At 44.8% G+C, this 19,506-nt stretch overlaps 1 protein-coding gene across 3 annotated transcripts in view; it reads right to left on the bottom strand.

The window, feature by feature from the left end:
* Positions 1–679: 679 nt before the first annotated feature.
* Positions 680–19,506, bottom strand: part of SMARCE1 (SWI/SNF related, matrix associated, actin dependent regulator of chromatin, subfamily e, member 1) — an 86,433-nt gene continuing 67,606 nt past the window's right edge. For all 3 annotated transcript variants that reach the window (XM_030221160.1, XM_030221162.1, XM_030221163.1), the window contains exons 8-11: positions 8,800–8,972; positions 5,870–5,971; positions 5,307–5,538; positions 680–1,193 (exon numbers count right to left, since the gene is read on the bottom strand). In XM_030221160.1, the coding sequence (XP_030077020.1) occupies positions 943–1,193; positions 5,307–5,538; positions 5,870–5,971; positions 8,800–8,972 (758 nt within the window). In that variant the 3' untranslated portion in view covers positions 680–942. The remainder of the gene's footprint in view (positions 1,194–5,306; positions 5,539–5,869; positions 5,972–8,799; positions 8,973–19,506) is intronic.

Below are 19,506 nucleotides of genomic sequence, written 5' to 3' on the forward strand. Positions count from 1 at the left end.
ATGAGCAGAAAACGTAACAGCAAATTGTGTGTGTGTGTGTGTGGGGGGGGGGGGGGGTGCCAGCATTAGCAACTGTAAAGCACTGCTGATTTCCCCACTGTTTAGATAGCCAGAAAGGGGGGGGGGGGGAGTGGGGCTCCGCAGAGGATGTTTTCAGCTAGTGGGGACTGGGAATTCCCACCAGCCAAGGTAAATGTGGCTACACTACTGGTTCACAGTAAAAAAAAATACAATTTTATTAAGACTGCTTCTCTCATTTAAAAATTGGCATATTACCCATGATGGAGTAAGAAATCCCAGCACACCTCCTCTGTAAGTTGACAGCTGGTCATAAAAATGCAAATTTCTAGCACTTTCCAGGAAGAACTGCACATGCCTTTACCAAGGACCCATGTGTATTTTGCAAACCACAGCTAGAGGGAGAAGAGCTATTAAAAAGTATAAAACCCAGAATCTCTTGTTATTGTCTTGATTTGAATAGCCTGGTAGTGATATGGTCCTAAATGTGTTGTTCAGAAGTGTCCAGGACAGAATTTAGCACAAGTTTATGAGGTTTAGTAACAAAATTTATTAATTTACCCACAGATACCCCCCAAAAAAAGCATCTGGGCCTGAACACAACAACTTAAAGACAGATCCTGACCTGACATACACCACAGGGGTTTTTTTTTTTTTGGGGGGGGGGGGGGGGGGGGAGGGGCTGGGAAAGGTATCTTTTTTTCTTAATTGCCGTCAACATTAAAACAGCTTCTAAACCCTCCTGAAAAGTAGCAATTCTCCCTAGCACCAATTAATGATTCACAGTGTGGTGGAACACGGAGTATAATTAAAATCAGATTTTCTGTAAATGTTGTTATGACAGCAACAGGAACATCTTTAATGCCATGTATCCTCCCTGGACAAAACACAGAAACCCATAGGTGCTTATTTTAAACCCGGAACCTATTCTTTTTTCTCAGTGTCCTCAGAGGTGGGCTCTGTTGGCAGCTCCTCTGCTGTTGCGCTGTTACTCTCTGAGCCAGTGCTGCTATCACTTGTTCCTTCCTCCACAGTGCTGTCCACTGCCTCCTGGCCACTCTCTTTATCTTCTGGGGTGGATGTGCCTTCCTCACCATTCTGTCGGCTCTCTGTTGTTTCTTCTTCAAGCGGTGGAGGAGGAAGATTAGGTGGTGGTGGCGGCTGGGGTGGCTCATCTGGAATAAAGAAACATGAGGAAATAAACAGTGCTGAGCCCAAACCTGAAAAACCATCCCAGAAGAGCTTATGAACAGTAAGACAGGTTTATTTTTCTGTAAGTCAGATGGCAAGATCAAATATGACATCACACACTCATTATATGTCAAAAACATGGAACTTGTGTTACAAAAAAGGAAATACATGAAGGCCAGAAGCAGAGTGCCAGTTTTCAAATTTTATTTGGATTGTGAGTTACACTCAAGATATAGCAGGTATTTTTCTGTTCCAAGAGAGAGCAAAGTTTGTACCCGAGGCAACTGAGAGTTAAATGATTTGCTCAAGGTCACAAGAAGTGTCAGTAGGATTTGAACCCTTGCATCTCTAGTTCTCAGCTCACTGCTCTAACCATTAGTGCCTCCTCCACTACAGTTAAGCTGGCATTTGCTTAAGTACTGCCCCTGAAATTGTTTTCTATCAAAACGACTGCAGGACTTATAGCTTTATGAAACTATGCCCACCACAGAATGTCAAAGGAAAACTTCTCTATCAAACCAAAAAGGCTGACGATCTCTTTCAATAAAAAGATGCTCATCCAGCATCCTAAATTATAGCTCAAGAGAAGAAAGCAGCTATCAAATTCAAAGATGAAGATTACCCTATATCCTGGCTCCAGTTTTAAGTCTCTGGATGATGGGTTACTGCAGGTAGGGCTAGTAACCGTAAAGAGCCTGAAATTCTTTGATAGGTTCAGACTGTATGAACGTGCCATTCATTAGGATGCATTTGGATTGTTGGTGTGTCCTAAGAAATTTAGTGTGTGCTAAGCTGTTTTAAACATGCATTAACTTATGAACTAAAACATCAAAAGATTTCTAATTAGAATGAATCTGTGGAGATATTTGGGGTGTCCCGGCTGCGGGGTCATCTAGAAGCAAAGAGATCTTAGATTCCCTACAGGAAGAATTGTTCCGGCAGTGGGTGGCGGAACCAACGCGGGATGGAGCTGTTCTGGACCTGGTGCTTACAAATGGAGAGTACATTTCTGATGTCAAGGTAGTGGACCATTTGGCATCTAGTGATCATAGTACGGTATGGTTCAATATTAAAACAGAAGAGAGGGCTCATTCGAGATTGCAGGTCCTGGATTTCAAAGGAACTAACTTTGCCAAGATGGGAAAATTTCTCAAAGAACAGTTAGCGGAATGGGAACAGCTGAAGGATGCAGAACAGCAATGGACAAGACTGAAAGGAGCTATATTAAAGGCAACTAACCTTTATGTTAGAAAATTACATAAAAGTAACAGGAAAAGAAGGCCTCTCTGGTACTCGAATGTAGTAGCTGAAAAGATAAGGGGAAGGAGGCTAGCCTTTGCACGTTACAAGACGTCTCCGAAAGATGAGGACAGGAGAGAATACCTAAATAAGCGAAGAGAAGCTGGAAAAGCTATCAGGAAAGTGAAACAGCAAATGGAAAAAAAAGATAGCTAATACGGTAAAATTGGGGGACAAGACCTTTTTCAGATATGTAAGTGACAAGAGGAAGGGCCATAATAGCATTGTGAGGCTCAAAGCTGAGGGAGAGAAATATATGTGGAAGATGATAAGGATAAAGCTGAACTGCTTAACGATTATTTTAGCTCTGTGTTCACAAATGAAAGACCAGGGGTAGGGCTGCAGAAAACAAAGGCTAAAGGTGATGGATGTATGGTAGACCAAGACCCATTTAAGGAGGACTGTGTTCGTGAGGAGCTCGCCAAATTAAAAGTAGACAGAGCGATGGGGCCTGATGGGATACACCTGAGGGCGCTTAAGGAACTCGGAGAAGTTCTGTCGGCTCCGGTGACGGACCTCTTCAATGCTTCCTTAGATTCTGGAGTGGTCCCGGTGGACTGGAGAAGGGTGAATGTGGTTCCTCTGCACAAGAGTGGAAGTAAAGAGGAGGTTGGGAATTACAGACCTGTCAGTGTGACCTCGGTGGTGAGTAAGTTAATGGAAACGCTTCTAAAGAGGATGATTGTGAGCTTTCTTGAACTACATGGAATGCGGGACCCGAGGCAGCATGGCTTCACTAGTGACAGGTCGTGTCAGACGAATCTGACTGTCTTTTTCGACTGGGTGACCAAACAGTAGGATGTGGGAGGGGCGCTTGATGTGGTATACTTGGATTTCAGCAAAGCCTTTGACACGGTTCCACACAGGCGACTGATAAATAAATTGAGTGCCCTCGGTATGGGACCTAGAGTAACGGATTGGGTTAAAAATTGGTTGATTGGTAGGAGACAGAGGGCAGTGGTAAATGGAGCTTGCTCTGAAGAAAAGGATGTCGTCAGAGGAGTACTGCAGGGATCGGTCCTAGGGCCGGCTCTTTTTAACGCCTTTGTGAGCGATATTGCGGAGGGGCTGTCTGGTAAGGGTTGTCTCTTTGTGGATGATACTAAACTCTGTAACAGGGTGGACAACCTGGAGGAAGGACCTAGCAAAGCTAGAGGAATGGACTGATATTTGGCAACTAAAGTTCAATCCCAAAAAATGCAGGGTCAGGCACTTGGGTTGCAAAACTCCGAGGGAATGGTACAGTATAGGGGGTGAAGAGCGGGACTTGGGGGTGATTGTGTCTGATGACCTTAAAGAGCTTTCAAACAGGTAGAAAAAGCGACGGCCAAAGCCAGAAGGATACTTGGGTGCATAAAGAGAGGCATGACCAGCAGGAAAAAGGAGGTGATAGTGCCATTGTATAAGTCTCTGGTGAGGCCCCATTTGGAGTACTCCTTGCAGTTCTGGAGACCGCACCTACGGAAAGATATAAACAGGATGGAGTCGGTCCAGAGGGCGCCTACGAAATCAGTAAACGGTCTTGAATGCAAAAATTATAGGGACAGGCTTATCAATCTCAACATGTATACGCTGGAAGAGAAGAGGGAGAGAGGAGACATGATAGAAACGTTTAAAAATCTCAAGGGCATTTATGTACAGGAAGAGAGCATTTTTCAAATGAAGGAGAGCTCTGGAATGAAGGGGCATATGACAAAGTTAAGAGGGAATAGGCTTAGGGAGTAACCTAAGGAAGTATTATTTCACAGAAAGGGTGATGGAGGCGTGGAATGGCCTCCCGGTGGAGGTGGTGGAGTCTAGGACTGTTCCAGAATTTTAAAAGGCATGGGATAAGCATGTGGGAATGCTTAGGAACAGGTAGAATTGGGGTTACAGAGGATGGGCAGACTGGATGGGTCATATGGCCTTTATCTGCCATCACGTTTCTATGAAAAACTGGGGAAGAAACTTAGAAAAAAACACAAAAATGAACCAAACATTTTTTGCCTATCAAACTGTAAATGACAACACACATTTTGCAACCGTTTTAGCATTATATCATTATCATTCCTGAGCCAGTCTGTATGGTAAAGATATTCAAAAGCAAAATGAGTTCTCTCTCAAGATATTTCATCTTCTGTGTTTTTTTTTTTTTTTTTTTTTTTAACTCAAATATCACTTGTAGCTGCTAGAAGAAATCTGAATGCAAATCCAGGTTAAAATAATTACACAAAGTAGTTTGAATTTAGATAACCAAGGAGGGGTTTGTAAAAATTAAACCATTTTAAACCATGCATAAATGCAGTAGAGCTTTAATACCAAAACAATTATTTACTGCCAAAGCCAATGAAATGTGCCTAATATTCTCTCCTTTTGCTAAAAATGTGGCCGGATTTAGTATACAGTAAAAATATGTCCGAGTACTGCCATCATTTCATGCATCAAACCATAAAGCATGAAATCAGGGTTACTCTGTATTTATCAAATAAATGCTGCCTCTGCCAATCCACTGAAAAGTATCAGAGGAACTGGACACAACCAACCTTTTAGAGGAACTCTGGCCTGCAGGCAAGATTAATTCTGTAACTAACCTTCTCAAATTTCACTTTATCTGTTAAAAAACCTGGAGACAAATTCTTATCCTCTCTCAGCATTTACAGACCAGAAACCTTAGTTGGTGTGCAACGAAGCAGCAGGCACCATTGCCTTAAGGTTTAGCTAGGCTGAGCCCAGGACGACAAAGGCCTATCTGAAATCCACTCTGGTTCTCCATGCCTTGAAGAAGACATTCCAAACCCATTCAAGTGCAGTGTCCGTACCTGTCTCCATAGGAGTGCTTTCCTCTTCGCTCTTTTCCTCAGCCTTGCTGGCCACCTGCTCCTCCTCAGCAGTAGCTGCTGCTGCTGCTGCTGCTGCTGCATTCTGACTGTGCTCAACTTGCTCAGCTGCTTCTTTTTCCCTTTCCTCTTGTCGCTTGCGAGCTTGTTCCTCTGCCTGGGCAATCTCAGATGCTATCTTCTCCATGTCCACCTCCACTTTTAAGCTGCACAGCTGCCGAGTATGAGAAAAAGCTTTTTAACAGCAAAAAAAAAAAAAAAGAAAAAAAAGAGAGCCACACTGTATCCACTAGCCTCAAAGTGATTGCTTCTTGGCTTTTCAGCTAAGATCCAAGTACAGAATCTGAGCTAAGGATAATCTCTTGCTAAGATTCAGAACCTATACAATATTACCATTCAATCCCACTGGGGACAAGATTACATACGATTGCTGTTGAAACAGGAAGGACTAAGCCTTCTATAAAGGGAAATAAAAATACCAGTTATACAGCACTTAATTTCAGTAGAAGTCCCTGCTTCGCAATGTATGTGGCATCAATACTTACCCGTTTCAATTCATTGTTAAATGACTCGGTGCTCTCTAAGAACTTTCGCTTCTTCTCCTGGTGACGCTCTTCTATCTGCAAGAGCTCAGCTTCTAACTTTCTCTGATTAAAAAAACAAACAAAAAAAAGCACACACCACTTAAGATTTTATAAAAATGTTGAAAAGCAGTTTCGTAACACAGAAAGGACTATGTATGAAACCTAAAAAAATTGGCACGAAAATGAAATATGCCTAAATGTAGGTGTACTTTATAGAATAAGCCTACATTTCAGCACGATTTATAGAATAAATATGCTGTTCACGTGACTAAATTTAGTTGTGGGCAGTTATGCCAAGTAAAAACTTGCTGTAAATGCTGAAATCCAAATTACGCGCTGACCAGGTGTATTCTATAACCTTGCACATAGATTTTAGAAACACCCACAACCTGCCAATTCTATGCCCCCTTTTCAACTACATGACTTAGAATTTATGGGCATCATGTTATAAAACACTCTTAAACAGTACTGAACATAAATTCTAATTAATGCCAATTAGTGTCAATAATTGCTTGTTAATTGGCAGTATCAGCACTGATTGGCTTGTTAACTAATTAAGTTGTGTGCACAAATCCAGAATATAACTGGATTTGCACGCGCACCATAAGTTGTGCTATATAGAATCCTGTGGGGAAAGTATTTAACTATATAGATAGATATATGCTAACAATGATATTTTATTAATCTAATTTATAGCCTGCCTTTCCAATTGTTACAGGATACAGTAACAAAAATATGACAAACATTGAAAAAAGTAAAATAATAAAATGAATTCAGCAGTAACCAAAATGAATTATGAAAAACCAAATCAATTATACACAAAGCAAAGAATCTAAGTCTATAAAATACAAAAGCTAAAATAAAAATAGCAGATGAAATCCCAATGTAGAGCATATTAACATTAAAAAATTATACAGCATATAACCATTTGATTTTCTCAATGCACTTTGCTGCAAAAAGCAACTTAAGTGGAGGAGTGGCCTAGTGGTTAGGGTGGTGGACTTTGGTCCTGGGGAACTGAGTTTGATTCCCACTTCAGGCACAGGCAGCTCCTTGTGACTCTGGGCAAGTCACTTTAACCCTCCATTGCCCCATGTAAGCCGCATTGAGCCTCCCATGAGTGGGAAAGCGCAGGGTACAAATGTAACAAAAATAATAATGACAAGCTGGTGCAGTAACAAGGGTGTCTGTTGCAGCACAAGCCTATTTACAGCAGTGCTTAAAGTACACAGAAAATGCAGATATGAATGAAATTGGTATTTTCAAAACCATTATTTTAGACATTTTTCTATGAAGTTCATCAAAAGTGCGTTCAAATCACAAAGGGGCGTGTCAGGGGCACTTCAAAGGCGAGATTAGGGTGTGCCTAACACATGGGATGCTTTACAGCCATAATGGAACAAAACAAAAACATCCAGGACTAAAACCAAGATGTTTTCAGAACGAATAAGGCACAAAAAGGTGCCCTAAATGACCCCTGGAGGGAATCAGGGGTTACCCCCCCCCCCCCCACCCCCCAAAAAGGTAAATAAAAATATGACTTACCAGCCTCTATGACAGCCTCAGATGTTATAGCCAAGGTCTATTAAAGCAGCACACAGGTCCCCTGGAGAAATGTAGTGGTCAGCGCAATGCACAGTGGGGGACCCGGGTCCTTATCTCCCTCTACCTGTCATACTTGTGATGGAAACTGTGACCCCTCCCAAACTAAAAAAAAACCCACTGTACCCACATATAAGTGCCCCCTTCACCCATAAGGGCTATTGTAGTGGTGTACAGTGGGGGGTAGGGGGTTTTGAAGGGCTCAGGGGACAAGATTAGGGAGCAAAGGTGAGATGTGTACCTAGGAGCAACTTTATGAAGTGCACAGAATTGCCCTCTAGGATGCCCCATTGCTCTCCTGGGATGTCTGGGGCACCAGTCTACTAAAAATGCTGGCTCCTCCTTCATTGCAATGGCATGAATCTCTACGTTTTGCACTTTTTTTTTCTGAAAATGGATCCCCCCACAGAAAAAAAGTCCAAAGCACAAAACCTTGCTCGAAACAGTATTTTCAGGAAAAAAAAAAAGTCTTCTTTTTTTTCAAAATTACTTTTTTTCCTATTCGGATTTGGATGCTTTGTGCAAAACTTCCAAAATCAGACTTAGACGTCATATCGAAAATGCTCTTCCATGTCTCCCCCACTCTTCTAGTCCATACCCTCCTTTTTAAAGCACAACAGTAGTGTCAAGGGTCATGAACTTGATATGGTATAACCAAAGTGGTTTACATGTTATATGCCGGTACTTTCGCTGTTCCTACTGGGCTCACAATCTGTTTTTGTACCTGGGGCAATGGAGGGATAAATGACTTGCCCTGGGTCACAAGGAGCTGCAGTGGGACTTGAAGCCAGGTCTCAAGGTCCTCAGCCCTCTGCACTACCCATTAGGCTACTCCTCCACTCCGGTAAGGACTATGCAGGTCACTCCAAAACAAACATTCACCATTTGCTGCTGTCCCTCTAACTTCAGTGCCTCATTTATTTTTTTGAAGCAGTAGTTTTCTCCAGCTCTGCTGGTTAAATAGCACCATCGAATTGTAATATACTACAGGAAACCATCAACAGAGCTAAGAACAGCTACAGTGGCAGTACAAAGAGCTTCTTTTCTGGTGAATACATAAAACTTTATCTAACCCATAAAAAACAAGGCCACTGATTCCTCAGCAAAAGCATTCAGGATTGCCTAACAGCCTCTCCCAAATGCTTGGGGTGAGGTTAGTTTCAGTGTACAGAACAAAAAAACCCCCACATGTTTCTGCAAGTACATGCACTTAATTATGTCGTGCCAATCATTGAAGTCTGGCGCCAACTTAGCCCATTTAGTGCTGAAGACAATCTAGCAGACTTTACCTGGTGAACCATTAGGGACTGAACCTGGCGTTTAAGGACCTGCATTCTGGCAGTTGTGACGACTGAGCGGACATCTGGTACCACACTTTCACTCAATATCTCACTGATTAGCCGGTGATTTCTCTGGAAACGGGCAGTAGCCGTGTGTTTCATTGAAAACCCATCATCATAATCTGTGGCAAAAACAAAAAGGCTACCCATGGAGTGTGACCAAGTTGCAAACCAGGCAATCTGTCATTCAGAATAGCAAAATTGACATGCCTAAAAAAAGAAATAAATCCGGCAAAAAATTCAAAGCCTCAATACTTAATTCATATCCTGAAAACTGTTTGTCCCCACTAGAATGGGCCCACACTTACAGTGATGTGAAAAACTATTTATCCTTGAATGATTTCTCCCTATCCTATATAATAAAACACACGCCCAACGTTCTGAAACCGAGAAAGTGAAGCCTTCAAGCCTTGAAGCATTCGTGCGCTCTGTAAGGCTCCATCTCCTCAATTGACGACACATAGTTCCGGAACATTGCAGGAATGCTTCAAGGCTTGACTTTCTCGGCTTCAGAACGTTGGAGGTGCATTTTATTATATAGCACTAGTAAAAAAGGCCCGTTTCTGACACAAATGAAACGGGCGCTAGCAAGGTTTTCCTTGGAGTGTGTATGTTTGGGAGAGTGTATGTGAGAGTGACTGTTTGAGAGTCAGAGTGAAAGTGTGAGTGTGTGTGTGTGTGAGAGAGAGAGTGAGTCTGGGTGTGAGTGTGTTTGTGAAAGAGTGTGTGTGTGAGAGAGAGTGTGTGTGTGTGGGCGAGAGAGAGAGTGTGTGAGACACAGATTCTCTGTGAGAGTGAGTGTATGAGACCAAGCGAGTGTGTGAATGACTGTGTGGCACATAGAGAGTGAATGTGATACAGTGAGAGACAGAGTGTGTGAGAGTGAGAGTCAGAAAGACATTGTATATGAGAGAGTGTGAGCCCTGCCCTCCCAATCCATGCCCATCTGTCCCCTGACCCCTCCATTCATCCTTTTCCAGCAATTCCCCTCTCTCCCTGAGCCCTGCCCTCCCAATCCATGCCCATCCATGCCCCTCTGTCACCTGCCCCCTCCATTCATCCCTATCCAGCAATTCCCCTCTCTCCCTGAGCCCTGCCCTGCAATCCATATCCATCCATGCCCATCTGTCCCCTCCATTCATCCCTATCCAGCAATTCCCCTCTCTCCCTGAGCCCTGCCCTCCCAATCCATGCTCCTCTGTCCCCTGCCCCCCTCCATTCATCCCTTTCCAGCAATTCCCCTCTCTCCCTGAGCCCTGCCCTCCCAATCCATGCCCATCCATGCTCCTCTGTCCCCTGCCGCCTCCATTCATCCTTTTCCAGCAAGTCCCCTCTCTCCCTTCCATGACCCCCCCTCACATCCATGCTCCTCTCTCCCAGCCTGGCCCACCCTCTTCTCTCCCCCCCTTCGCATCCATGCTGTCGTTTCTCCCCTGCCCTCCCGCTCTCATTGTTCAACTTTACTGCCCACCCTCTTCTCTCCCCCCAACATCCCTTTTTTTTTTCTTCTTTTTAAATTTACCTCCGTGGCGGTTCCGGCAGCGCAGCATCAGGGAAGGAGGCGGCGCTCCCGACGTCTAGCCTTCCCTTCGCTGTGTTCCACCTTCTTCTGATGTCATCCTTGACGTCAGAAGAAGGCGGAACACAGCGAAGGGAAGGCTAGAGACGTCGGGAGCGCCGCCTCCTTCCCTGACGCTGCGCTGCCGGAATTGTTTGTTTTTTTTTCCGCCCTCGACGTCATGACGTTTGACACGAGGGCGGGGCAGAGACGGCTGGCTGGCTTCACACCACGAATCCACGAACCCTACAGGGAGTGTTTGAGTGGCTTCAGAACGTTGTCTTCAGAACGTTCACGGTGCATTTTATTATATTAAGATGTGCTCAGTGCTTTTCTGTAGCACATGGGGGGAATTTAATATATGCTGATTAAAGTGGAGGAGTGACTGGAGGGGGGGGCAGGGGAGACAGGAGAATCGCTGGGTGGCTGGGGGGGGCAGGGGAGAGAGGAGATTTGCTGGGTGGTTGGGGGGGGCAAGGGAAAAAGAAGAATCGCTAGGTGGCTGGAGGGGGGGCAGGGGAGACAGGACAATCGCTGGGTGGCTGGAGGGGGGGCAGGGAACAGAGGAGACTCACTGGGTGGCTGGAGGGGGGGCAGGGGAGATTTGCTGGGTGGCTGGAGGGGGGCAAGGGAAAAAGGAGAATCGCTGGGTGGCTGGAGGGGGGACAGAGGAGACACACTCGCACCCAGCAGTCTCACTCTCTCTCTGTCACACACTCGCACATTCATTCTTTCTCTTTCACACACAGTCAATCTCACACATACTCTCTCAAACATAACACACTCCGAGGAAAACCCTGCTAGCGCCCGTTTCATGTGTGTCAGAAATGGGCCTAGTTTTACTAGTTATTGCATATATGTCACACTGAATGCTTTCTGATCTTTAAACAAAATGTAGTATTAGACAAAGGGAACCTGAACAAACAGTTTGTAAATGATTACATCATTTAAGGAACAAAGTTATCCAATACCCATATCACCCAGGTAAAAAAGTAACTGTCCCTGTACTTCACTGACAAATTTAATTGCTAATTAGATTCAGCTGATCTAACACAGCCAGGCTTGACTGCAGTCAGTCCTACAATCTCACTATATACTGAACCTTACCATGAAAGTAAATTAGTCACCACAAAGCTTCTACAAGAATGCTATGTCATGATCAAAGGACATTTCAGAAGAGATGAGTAAAAAAGTTGTTGAAATATATACCAGTCTGAAAAAGGTTACAAAGCCATTTCTAAACCTCTAGAATTCTACTGAACCATACTGAGAACAACTAACTCCAAAGAAAAGGACTTGAAACAGTGGTAAACCTTCCCAGGCCTACCAAAATGACTGCAAGGGTGCAGCAACAACTCATCCAGGAAGTCACAAAACATCCCAAAAGAACATCCAAAGAACGGCAGGCCTCTCTAGCCTCAGCTACGGTCAGTGGTCTTAACTCCACACTAAGAAAAAAAAAAATGGGCAAAATTGGATTCATGGGAAGAGAAGCAAGGAGGTAACTCCTGCTATGCAAAAGTAATATCAATGCTCACCTCACATTTGGAAATACACACCTGGATGATCCAAGACTTTTGGGATAATGTTCTATGGACAGGCAAAGCAAGGCAAAAGTGGACAACACAGGTAAGGTCCCATTATGTCTAGTGTAAGCAAAAATAGCATTCCACAGTAAGATCATCATACCAACAGTGAAACATAGTGGTGGTTGTGTGATGGTGTGGGGATATTTTGCTGCCTTAAGCCCTGGAATACTAGCCCATTATAGAAGAAACCATGAAATCTGCACTGTGTCGGAAAATTTTTGAGGAGAATGTCCAATTGGGTTATGCAGCAAGACAGTGATCTAAAACACAAAAGCAAGTCTAAATCTGAATGGATGAAAAAACACAAATTTTTGGATTGGCTTAGTCAAGGTCTTGACTCGAACCCAATAGAAATACTGTGGCAGGACCGGAACAAAACTCTACAAATGTGTCTGTCCCCGACACCTTCAAGCATGCTGTAGTCACGCCACTCCTCAAAAAACCATCACTAGACCCTACCTGTCCCTCCAACTACCGCCCCATCTCCCTCCTACCCTTCCTCTCCAAGACACTTGAGCGCGCAGTCCACAGCCGCTGCCTTGATTTTCTCTCCTCTCATGCCATCCTTGATCCGCTTCAATCCGGTTTTCGCCCTCTTCACTCGACAGAAACAGCACTTTCTAAAGTCTGTAATGACCTGTTCCTTGCCAAATCCAGAGGCCACTACTCCATCCTCATCCTCCTGGATCTATCCGCCGCTTTTGACACTGTCAATCATGACTTACTTCTTGCCACACTGTCCTCATTTGGGTTCCAGGGCTCTGTCCTCTCCTGGTTCTCCTCCTATCTCTCCCACCGCACCTTCAAAGTTCACTCTCATGGATCTTCCTCCACCCCCATCCCCTTATCTGTTGGTGTTCCCCAGGGATCGGTCCTTGGACCCCTTCTCTTCTCAATCTACACCTCTTCCCTGGGCTCCCTGATCTCATCTCATGGTTTCCAGTATCATCTCTATGCTGATGACACCCAACTGTATCTCTCCACACCAGACATCACCGCGGAGACCCAGGCAAAGGTATCGGCCTGCTTATCCGACATTGCTGCCTGGATGTCCAACCGCCACCTGAAACTGAACATGTCCAAGACCGAGCTTATCGTCTTTCCACCAAAACCCACTTCTCCTCTTCCTCCACTTTCTATCTCAGTTGATAACACCCTCATCCTCCCCGTCTCATCTGCCCGCAACCTCGGAGTCATCTTTGACTCCTCTCTCTCCTTCTCTGCGCATATCCAGCAGATAGCCAAGACCTGTCGCTTCTTCCTCTTAACATCAGCAAAATTCGCCCTTTCCTCTCTGAACACACCACCCGAACTCTCGTCCACGCTCTCATTACCTCTCGCCTGGACTACTGCAACTTACTCCTCACCGGCCTCCCACTTAGCCATCTATCCCCCCTTCAGTCTGTTCAGAACTCTGCTGCACGTCTCATATTCCGCCAGAACCGATATACTCATATCACCCCTCTCCTCAGGTCACTTCACTGGCTTCCGATCAGATACCGCATTCAATTCAAGCTTCTCCTTCTTACCTACAAATGCACTCAGTCTGCTGCCCCTCACTACCTCTCTACCCTCATCTCCCCTTACGTTCCCCGCCCGTAACCTCCGTTCACAGGATAAATCCCTCCTCTCAGTACCCTTCTCCACCACCGCCAACTCCAGGCTCCGCTCATTCTGCCTCGCCTCACCCTATGCTTGGAACAACCTTCCTGAACCCTTACGCCAAGCCCCCTCCCTGCCCGTCTTCAAGTCTTTGCTTAAAGCCCACCTCTTCAATGCTGCGTTCGGCACCTAACCCTTACCGTTCAGTGAATCCAGACTGCCCCAATTTGACTGCCCCTATCGGACCGACCGTTCACTTGTCTATTAGATTGTAAGCTCTTTGAGCAGGGACTGTCTCTCTTTGTTAAATTGTACAGCGCTGCGTAACCCTAGTAGCGCTCTAGAAATGTTAAGTAGTAGTAGTAGTAGTAGTAGTAGTGTCTGAATTGAAGAAGTTCTGCAAAGGAGAGTGAATTAAGATTCCTCAACAGTGATGGGAAAAACCAATATGAACTTATAGGAAGTGTCTAGTTGCAATTATTGCTGCTAAAGGAGGTGAATTTACATTTTCACATGGGTGTTTGATAACTTTGTTCCTTAAATAAATGGAAGCAATAATTTAAAAACTGTGTTGTGTTCACTCAGGTTCCCTTTGTCTAGTATTACATTTTGTTTAAAGACTAGAAAGCATTCATTGTGACATATGGCAATAAAGGGAGAAAGCTGGAGGGGACAAAATAACTTTTTCACATCACTAACCATTATCCCCCAAATTCTATAAAAAGTGCTAAAAATTGCAAGCAAAAGTTTGGGCCCACGGCCAATTTGAATGTGCATTTTGTGGTTAAATCCCTTTTTTTTTTAAAGTAAATAAACATTGAAGTAAACAATACAATAACTCATTTATGAACTTTGTAAACAATTCCAGCTCTTAACCCATCTCCTCCCCCACCCTATCCCATGACCCCCTAATAGCAGAACACCAGAAATCTGAGAATAGAGATGGAGTGCTTGGTCTCATGGTTTGCACGCACATTTTAAACTGAATTATTGGCACTAATTGGATTTAATTCAAATTTATGCACACAAATTGTTATGAGCAGGTCCAAAAAGGGGGTGCGGCCATGGGAGGGTCATGAGTGGATCAGGGGCATTCCTTTAATTTATGCACGTTGTTATAGAATAAAGGGGATCTGTACCTAATTTAGGCGCAGGGATTTACATCAAGGTTTTGTGAGCATAAATGGTAGTTGTGGTTCCTGGCACAAAGCACTATTCTATAAACGGTGCCTAACTTTAAGCGCCATTTACAGAATTGGGCTTAGTGCTATTTTTTCAGCACCATTTATAGAATTCAGTCCTGTGGCTATTCATGGAAAAGATGATATCAATGCAGCCTCAGAAAACTGCAGCACTCATCCTCAGCATCTCGCTTTTCCCTTGCTGAAGAATGGGATCCCAAGCTGTTTGTCCACTACACTTGTCCTTATTGGTCCCCAAATTCTAACTCTATGATCTCTTCAGCTGCATCCCTCCATCTCCATATATGACAGCAGTCTGCTGAGGGCTGACACTTCTCCTCTTCAGTATGAGACTTAACTCTCTATTTCTGAAGGAGTGCATCAGAGATCTAAGAGACATATACAAAGCACTATTAGGAGATGCTTTATGCCATCATATTTACAACTGATCATGCCTGTAGAAATCAGAAATCTCAATATGAATAAATGTCTCACTACTCGTTTTTTTTTTCTATTTATAAGATTAGCTATATCACTCTACTCAAAGCAGTTTTGGATAATCTTCATAAATGTAGTTCTACCTACTACTACTACTACACATTTCTAGAGCGCTACTAGGGTTACGCAGCGCTGTACAATTTAACAAAGAGAGACAGTCCCTGCTCAAAGAGCTTACAATCTAATAGACAAGTGAACGGTCGGTCCGATAGGGGCAGTCAAATTGGGGCAGTCTGGATTCACTTGTTCTGGGACATTAAAACTGTCACATCTTTCAAAAGACATTCCATTACTACGCTCCAACAGCATAACAATCTGACTGATTTCAAGCCAATTCTCTAAGCCTTAATTAATCCACTCTTTGGGGGGAAAAAAAAAAACAGGACAGAAATAAATTACATCAAAGATAGGACAAACCTTGCAGTCTGCTGCCGATTACTGTTACATGTTAGAATAAAATGCTTGAAGGTTTGTCGTGCATGTCAGGACAAGCTGTGGCTACAAGCTTATTACAGACACTAATCTTCATTTTGTTTGTGAAAAATTTCCCTAAAGGAAAGGGATTGGCAATGAAACAAATTCTTTTAATTGGGATTAGTTCTCAAACCTAGTCATCAAAGCAGTAGAGCAGTGTAGTAAAAAGCATTGCTTGCAACTTGTTTACTATCTTCTCTTTTTAATGAATAAAAGCCACAGGATACATGAGAGGGCAAAAGCCTGCAGGGTGGCAGTATTGTTACTAGGCTAAAGCATAAGTAGTCAAGTTCTGAAGCTAGCACAACGCTCTATTGGATAGACATGGGAGGAAGAGAGGCCTTGCTCTGCTCTCAAGCAGTTTAAGAAAAACTCCTGGGGGAATTCTGCGCAAAAAAAAAAAAAAATCTGCAAAATTCTTCACAAGAAAATTACAAGTAATGGATACAGAATTTCCCCATTAAAAGAAATGGTTCTTCCTCCAGGAATGAATCACCCCCTCCCTAGAGCCACTTCTCTCCTCAGGCTCCAAACTTCTCTAGTTCTCTCTCAGCTTTTACCACTCCTCTCCTAGGTAAGTTCATTCCGCAGCTTTGTCCTGCTCCTTCTTCAGGATGAATACCTCCATTTTTCTCTTCTTGCCCCTTCCCCTTCTATTTACCTGTCTACCCCTAACAACTGTCCATCTACAATTCTCCCCCCACACTCTCGTTCTCAAACTCCCAGCAAGACTTCAGTTCCATCTGTCCCCAAGATCTCTCCCCTCCCAGCACATCCCCCACCAACCCCAATAGCACACTCCTTCTGCAGCTTTCTCTAGCCCCCCTCACTCTCCCATGGCACACATCCCCTATCTACTTTTCTCCAGCCCTTCCCCCATGGCACATGCACACGATCCATCTTTTTTTCAGCCACTCCCCCTCCTCCTGAGGGCACAGCACGAGGTGGTAGTGCATGGCCATGGCTGCGCAGTTTAAAGAACAGTCGACAGATGGCAGAGAATGAGCAAGCAGCCTAACCTTCTCTTTTTGATCGTGGTAGGGATGGTGAGCCACTGAGATTGCTGCTGTCTGCACAGAGTTTTCAATGGGAAGTTCAGAATTCTATGCAGGTGCGGAAAGCTGCGCAAATTCTGTATCGTGCAGAATTCCACCAGGAGTAGACTGAACAAGGCAGAAGCCTCCTGATTCAGCATCTCTCTTTTTTTTTTTTTTTAAATCAAGCAAAGAATAAAATCCTGCAGTGATCTTGCTAGTCAGACCTCTGGAGCAAGCAGCTGATCCAGCACACACATTCCACTGGAACCTGCTGTATCTGATAATATATACAGTAGAAGTCCAAAAATTTGGATGCCGAAAATCCGGACCCCTAAAAATTGTGGAATCCGCCCGAGAATCCCGACTACACCTCCTCCCTCCCCCCCTCTCCAACCACAGTCCAGCGTCTCTCCCTCTGCTCCCAGCCCTGCCCACGGTTCTCATACTCCCTGGTGCTGCAGCAAGGCAGACTTCTGGAAAGGTACCATGCCTGTATTGTACATCAAGGAGCGAGATCGTGCCACGGCCAGGGCTGGGAGGGGCGTATCCACAGGGGAGCCTTGGCCATAGGCGCCGACTCTGTGGCTGCTGAGGGTGCTCGAGCACCCCCAATATTTCACCCACCAGAAGTTAGTTTCCTCCCTCCAAGTTCCAGGGTCATCGTCCCTCCCTTCGAGTTCCAGGGTCATCGTCCCTCTGAATTTTAAAAGTCACCTTGACTTAACTCGTCGGGGTTACGGCGGCCAGCAGCAGTGGTAAAAAGCGTGCAGGCTCGGCGCTTACTTCAGTTTTCCCTTCTCTCTCTCTCTCAGCTCTGGTCCCGCCCTTGCGGAAACAGGAAATGAGGGCGGGACCAGAGCTGAGAGAGAGAAGGGAAAACTGAAGTAAGCGCCGAGCCTGCACGCTTTTTACCGCTGCTGCCGGCCACCGTAACCCTGACGAGTTAAGTCAAGATGACTTTTAAAATTCGGAGGGAGGGGACCCTGGAACTCCGAGGGAGGGAGGGAGGGAAGGACGGACGGACCCCTGGAACTCGGAGGGAGCCTGAAACTCCGAGGGAGGGAGGGACCCCCAGGAACTCAGAGGGACCCTCTGGAACTCGGAGGGAGGGCAGGACCCCCTGGAACTCGGAGGGAGGGAAAGGAGAGAGGGGAGGGAGGGACCCCCAGGAACTCAGAGGGACCCTCTGGAACTCGGAGGGAGGGCAGGACCCCCTGGAACTCGGAGGGAGGGAAAGGAGAGAGGGGAGGGAGGGACCCCCGGAACTCGAAGGGAGGGGGGCCTGCAACTCGAAGGGAGGGGGAGAGGTGGGCCTGTAACTTGGATGGTGGTGGAGGGGGGACGAGGGGGAAGGCACCACCTGTAAAAAAAAAAAAAAATTTACAGCACCCCCAATCATTTTGAAAAATTGGCTCCTATGGCCTTGGCCCCTTCATTTGATCTCAGACCCATGGCCCCCTCCTATGGGGAAGAGAGACACAGACGCCGGATAGGGAAGTCTAAAAATCAACAAAATTTGCCAGTTTCTCTCTTCATTCTTCCTTAAAGTACTGCCTGAGAATCCAGAAAATCCCAAAAGCCACACTGACCCAATCCCCGAGCAGTTCGGATTTTTGGACTTGTACTGTACCATCATAAATCAGCTCTCTTTCTGCACCTTTTCCCAGCCTTAGTTTTGGTATAGGAATCATGGCGGCTTTGATGCAGAGCCTGATTTGGGTAGTAATCAGACATCCAGTCATGAAATTGCTCTTTACCTTACAACTTCGGCAATTAGTTTGGAAAGGAGTGGTCGGTGGTTAGAACAGCAGCCTGAGAAACAGGAAAACCAGGGTTCAAATCCTGCTTCTGTCACCGACATGTCACAATCTCCTGTAGTCTCTGGTACCCACCTTGATTATAAGCTCTTTAATGGGACAAGATGTACTATACCTGAGTTACTAATTCTAAGAAGCTTACAGCAGTGTTTGAAAAGGTGGACTAAAAATTAAAACAATTATCTCTCTCTCTCCTCCCCTAATCGTTCATTATCTTTTGAAAGTAATCTTGTCTGTGGTGGGGCTATTTTGGGAGAGGATGCCACCCTTCCATAATCTTTTGGCAAATGAACCTCTGGATAACAATACATCCATGTAGAAAGGAGGTGATGATAGCAAATAAGCATAAGAACATAAGCGTTGCCACATTGGGACAGACTGAAGGTTCATCAAGCCAGCATTCTGGTTCCAACAGTAGACAATCCAGGTCACAAGTACCTGTCAAGATCATAAAACAAATCTGCTACTTATCCTAGAAATAAGCACTGGATTTCCCCAAGTCCATCTTAATAATGGTGTATGGACTCCTCCCCCCCCCCTCCCCGAAAATTATACAAACCTTTTTAAAACCCCCGCTAAGCTAACTGCTTTTTCCACATTCTCTGGCAACAAATTCCAGAGTTTAATTACATGTTGAGATTACACACTGACTGAAGAAATATTTTCTTTGGTTTGTTTTAAATTTACTACTTAGTAGCTTCATTGCGTTCCCCCTAGTCTTAGTATTTTTGGAAAGCGTAAACAAACGATTCATCTCTACCCGTTCCACTCCACTCAATATTTTATAGACCTCTATTGTATCTCCCTTCAGCAGTCTCCTCTCCAAGCTTGAAGAGACCTAGCCACTTCAGCCTTTCCTCATAGGGAAGTCATCCCATCCCTACTACTACTATTTAGCAT

The sequence above is a fragment of the Microcaecilia unicolor genome, chromosome 12 (assembly GCF_901765095.1).
Source record: "Microcaecilia unicolor chromosome 12, aMicUni1.1, whole genome shotgun sequence".
NCBI classification, from domain to species: domain Eukaryota; kingdom Metazoa; phylum Chordata; class Amphibia; order Gymnophiona; family Siphonopidae; genus Microcaecilia; species Microcaecilia unicolor.